The sequence below is a fragment of the Fulmarus glacialis genome, unplaced genomic scaffold (assembly GCF_000690835.1).
Source record: "Fulmarus glacialis isolate BGI_N327 unplaced genomic scaffold, ASM69083v1 scaffold7939, whole genome shotgun sequence".
NCBI classification, from domain to species: domain Eukaryota; kingdom Metazoa; phylum Chordata; class Aves; order Procellariiformes; family Procellariidae; genus Fulmarus; species Fulmarus glacialis.
In genome coordinates this window covers 48,714-52,644 of record NW_009233819.1, presented here as the reverse complement: position 1 = coordinate 52,644, position 3,931 = coordinate 48,714, and the positions used below count along the sequence as shown (strand labels likewise).

The 3,931-nt window shown below is 38.2% G+C and overlaps 1 protein-coding gene across 1 annotated transcript in view; it reads right to left on the bottom strand.

Moving 5' to 3' along the window:
• Positions 1-2,887: 2,887 nt before the first annotated feature.
• LOC104082342 (adenylate cyclase type 2-like) overlaps positions 2,888-3,931 on the bottom strand; it is a gene marked incomplete at its 3' end in the record, with an annotated part of 34,231 nt that continues 33,187 nt past the window's right edge. Inside the window, exon 12 of the mRNA XM_009585443.1 lies at positions 2,888-2,972. Coding sequence (XP_009583738.1) covers positions 2,888-2,972 — 85 coding nt within the window. The remainder of the gene's footprint in view (positions 2,973-3,931) is intronic.

Genomic DNA, 3,931 nt, shown 5'->3' with positions numbered 1-3,931 from the left:
GGCAGGTGCCTCGGGGAAAGCCTGGGTAAAGAAGGGCAGCAGAAAATGTTGGGCAGAGAGAGGAGGAGGGAACCAAAAGAGTGAGAAACAGCGGAGGGAATGCCAAGGTTGGAGGAGAAGAAGGAGGAGGAGGAGGTGCTCCATGTTGGAGCAGATGCCCACGCTGCAGCCTATGGAGGACCCATGCTGGAGCAGGTGGATATTCCTGAAGGAACTGCAGCCTGTGGAGACCCCACGCTGGAGCAGGGCGAAAGTGTGAAGGTAAGGAGCAGCAGAGAGAAATGTTTATGTACTGACCACCCTCTGTCCCCACTTGTGCTGCCTGGGGGGAGACAGAGGAGTCTGGAGCGAAGGAGTGAAGCTGAGTTTGGGAAGGGGGGAGGAATGGTGTGGCTTTAATATTTGTTTTTGTTTCTTACTACCCAAATCTATTTTAATTGGCAATAAATTAAATTAATTTTCCCCAAGTTGAGTCTGCTTTGTCTATGACAGTAATTGGTAAGTGATCTCCTGCCTTTATCTCAACCCACGAGCTTTCTCATCCTATCTTCCTCCCCCATCCCGCTGAGGAGGTAGAGTGAGTGAACAGCTGGGTGGGTGTCTGGCCCATAGCCAAGACTAACCCACCACAGTTCATCCATCAGGGTCAGTCAGGCCCCAAAAATTATCTTCTTTTTTTGTGCATTTTTAGAAGAGAGATATTTGATGATTTTAAACTCTGTAATTACATGCAGATGTGTGTACACACAAGCACATCCTTTTACTACATGCATTCTGCAAGTGAATCCAAAATGTACCCTTTTAGAAAAAGAGGTGGGAAAAACCCACACTAGCAAAAAAAAAACCAAAAAAACCAAACTCAAACCCAATCGGGATTAAGGATGATAAAGCTTGATTTCTGTAACACTGACCATAAAAACTCTGAGTGTTAAAACTCAGATATTGATACTTGTTTGCTTGAGAATTTCAGGCTTTTTCTTCTAGAAAGAAAACATTTACAGTTACGGGTCAGATACTGCAATGGATATGCTACCGAAACATGTACATAGGGTGTCACTGTGGTTAAAGCTGCAAAACAATACTTGGATTTTGACATGAAGGAAAAAATCTTAGGGAGAGGACAGGGGAAAGATAAACTTACTGCCTCTTTTGTTAGCTGCCTCTCACCCATCACCTTACAGAACTACGTCCATGTTCATGAAGAAAAGACAGCTCTGCATCAACTATGGTCATAACTTACTTGCTGAAAGGCTTCTTAGCAGCATAGCTTCTGCATTAGAGCAGCTGAACTTATAAAGACATAGACATAAATAGCTCCTCTTCAAGCTATTTGGGTTAGAACATGACATCTCGCAAGTCAACAGAAATGCAGTAATAGGTCTTCATTTCTGGGAAGTATTTAGAGTACATTCAAGACATAGCAAAAACAGCATTGAAAGTAGATGTTAGATATTATTCATGTGGCACGACTCCTCAACTCTGACTTGGAATATTTGCTTAGCCATCCCTTTAAATGCAGAAAAATACGTTTGTATTCCTCCTACATTATAAATAAAAGCCCCAGGAGAGTGTATGTCCCAGCACTTCTTGATACCATTTCATTGGCACCTCTTTTTCCTACAGGAAAAAGGCTGGCTTTTCCTTGAAGAATTTTTTTTTTTTAATTTGCTTATTCAACAGCAGTACTTTGACTCCATCATTTTACTCTGATGTCAATAAAAAATAGCAATCAAGCATGACATTACATAATAACTAATTTTTGCTGTTAAGTAATAGCAATACTTCTAGGACCTCCCTCCAAGGATTTAAAATATTTAAAAATACTGTTGCATTGTATCTCAGATTAATTCCTGAGTAGTGGCAACATCCCTACCTTATTGGATATACAGCTGAAGTGTAGATTAATTACATTTTCTTAAAAATATGTCCTGGTTAATTACAAGCCTCACAAGCGAAGAGGGAGAAATTACAAAATCCCATTTCCTCTGTTTCTTGCTTCAACTGCCAGGCTACCTTTCCTTAGTGTTTTACTGCATAGTGATGTAATTGTCTTTCCCATGTGCATGTTTTGCTTTTTTATAAACAATCTTTCTCTCAGCTTTCTCCATGGGAGATTGTGGAAAAATGCAAAGATAGAGAAGGAGAAATGGGGATTAAGTGACAAGTATACAGATAGTTTTATTCTAGATTACATGCCAAATTCAGATTGCATTCACTTTCTTACAAATCCTCAAATTCCTTGTTCTAGATGGAGTTATATGTTGGATCTATTTGAGAATGACTGAAAGGACAATAATACTTGTAAATTATATTGTGAAATGCTGAAAGGTTTGTCCAAATCTTGAATTAAATTAAATTCTCAAATTCAGCATATTATTGGCTACACTAATAGGCATTACAATAATACTTGGACCACTAAATGGCAAAATTGGTATTTTACTATAACATTTTTATTTATCAAATTAAATTGTTATTGTGAAATATTCTCTAAACTCAGAAAATGTTCTTATACAAGACTTAAACACAGTCCCCCAAATTAAAGCACTCATAAGATGAGTCACCACCTGTAAGCAGAATAGCAAAAATTTTGAAAAGACAATCAATCAAACGATAATGCAAACCTCTCAGAGGATCCAGCTTCACGTGGGGGAAAGACAATATCAGTGTAGGGACAGACAGTCACTGCACTGGTGTTTTCCATTTTTCAGATAAATGAGGACATTATATAGTAAGTTAACATGGACAAAACAATGTCCTCAGAAGCCTGAGTGTGCAAGCCTTTCTCATTTAACTGGTACTCTGCAAAGGCAGAGAGACTTGGCAAAATCAGAACATGTTATTTAAAAGAAACCATTAACTACTGGATTACATTTCCTTGAATACCTACCAAGAGCTGTCCAGCAAAGCAGATAAACAAAATGAAGGAAAGCAAGAGAAATGCAGCCCCAAATGAAATTCCAAGAATAGATGTTCTACAAGAAATAAGAAAACATGTATTAATTTCTCTGTTACACCTTTGTAGCATGACCTTTCTTTGATGATACAAAAAATTACCATGTGCAAGTTGCAACGTCCAAACATCGACACCATGGAAAAACAATTCCTGTCCTTACCAGAATGACAGGCCTTTTTCCTGCCATTTTCTCAACTCAGGAATGCTTGAATTGGCTTTACCTCTCACTTTGCAAAACTATTATCATGAGAAGATAATAATTTCCACACAAATAATTTAAATGAGAGTGCATTAACAGCAGCAATGTTTTGTTTTGTTTTGTTTTTACTTTAGAAAGCCTCTATTAAAGAAAATCCTTATTGCTTTATTTTTATGTTGTTGATTTTATAATTTAAGAGTCTAATAGATACACAAAATAAACTTGTTGGTAGTGTACATTCCCCCCCAAAGGTAGGAGAAGCAATAGCATGGGACAATGATGTCCAGTTTTCAGTGTCTCACAGCTAGAACCTGTGATATCTGTGATGGTGCAGTTTCTCAGTCAGCAAAGGCCCTAAATACAGTGACTGCTATTTCATGAATAGATAGGGATTCAGCACCTTTGAAAACTCCATTTTTTATCAAATTTGACCGGCTGGCCAGTAGATTCTGAAGTATCGGAGGACAGGATAGGAAGGAAAACTAAACACCATGAAGAAACGAAAAAACAACAGCAGACTTTATATGAAAAAAAATTGAGTAATCTATACTCTTCCTGAAATCATCCTTACTCAGTGTTCCAGCTCATCCTTTTCTTGTGTGTTATAAATAGGAAAGTCTAGTCAAAATAGCATCACTGGATACTCAGTAAACAGAAACAAGGATGCAGAAACAATCCGTGCATGCCTTCATCCCGCAAATGTGGAAATCTCTCTATACAAATACCATAGTAGAGCGTAATTGCTCCATCAGGCACCATACGAGAGCTGCTTAGCATGG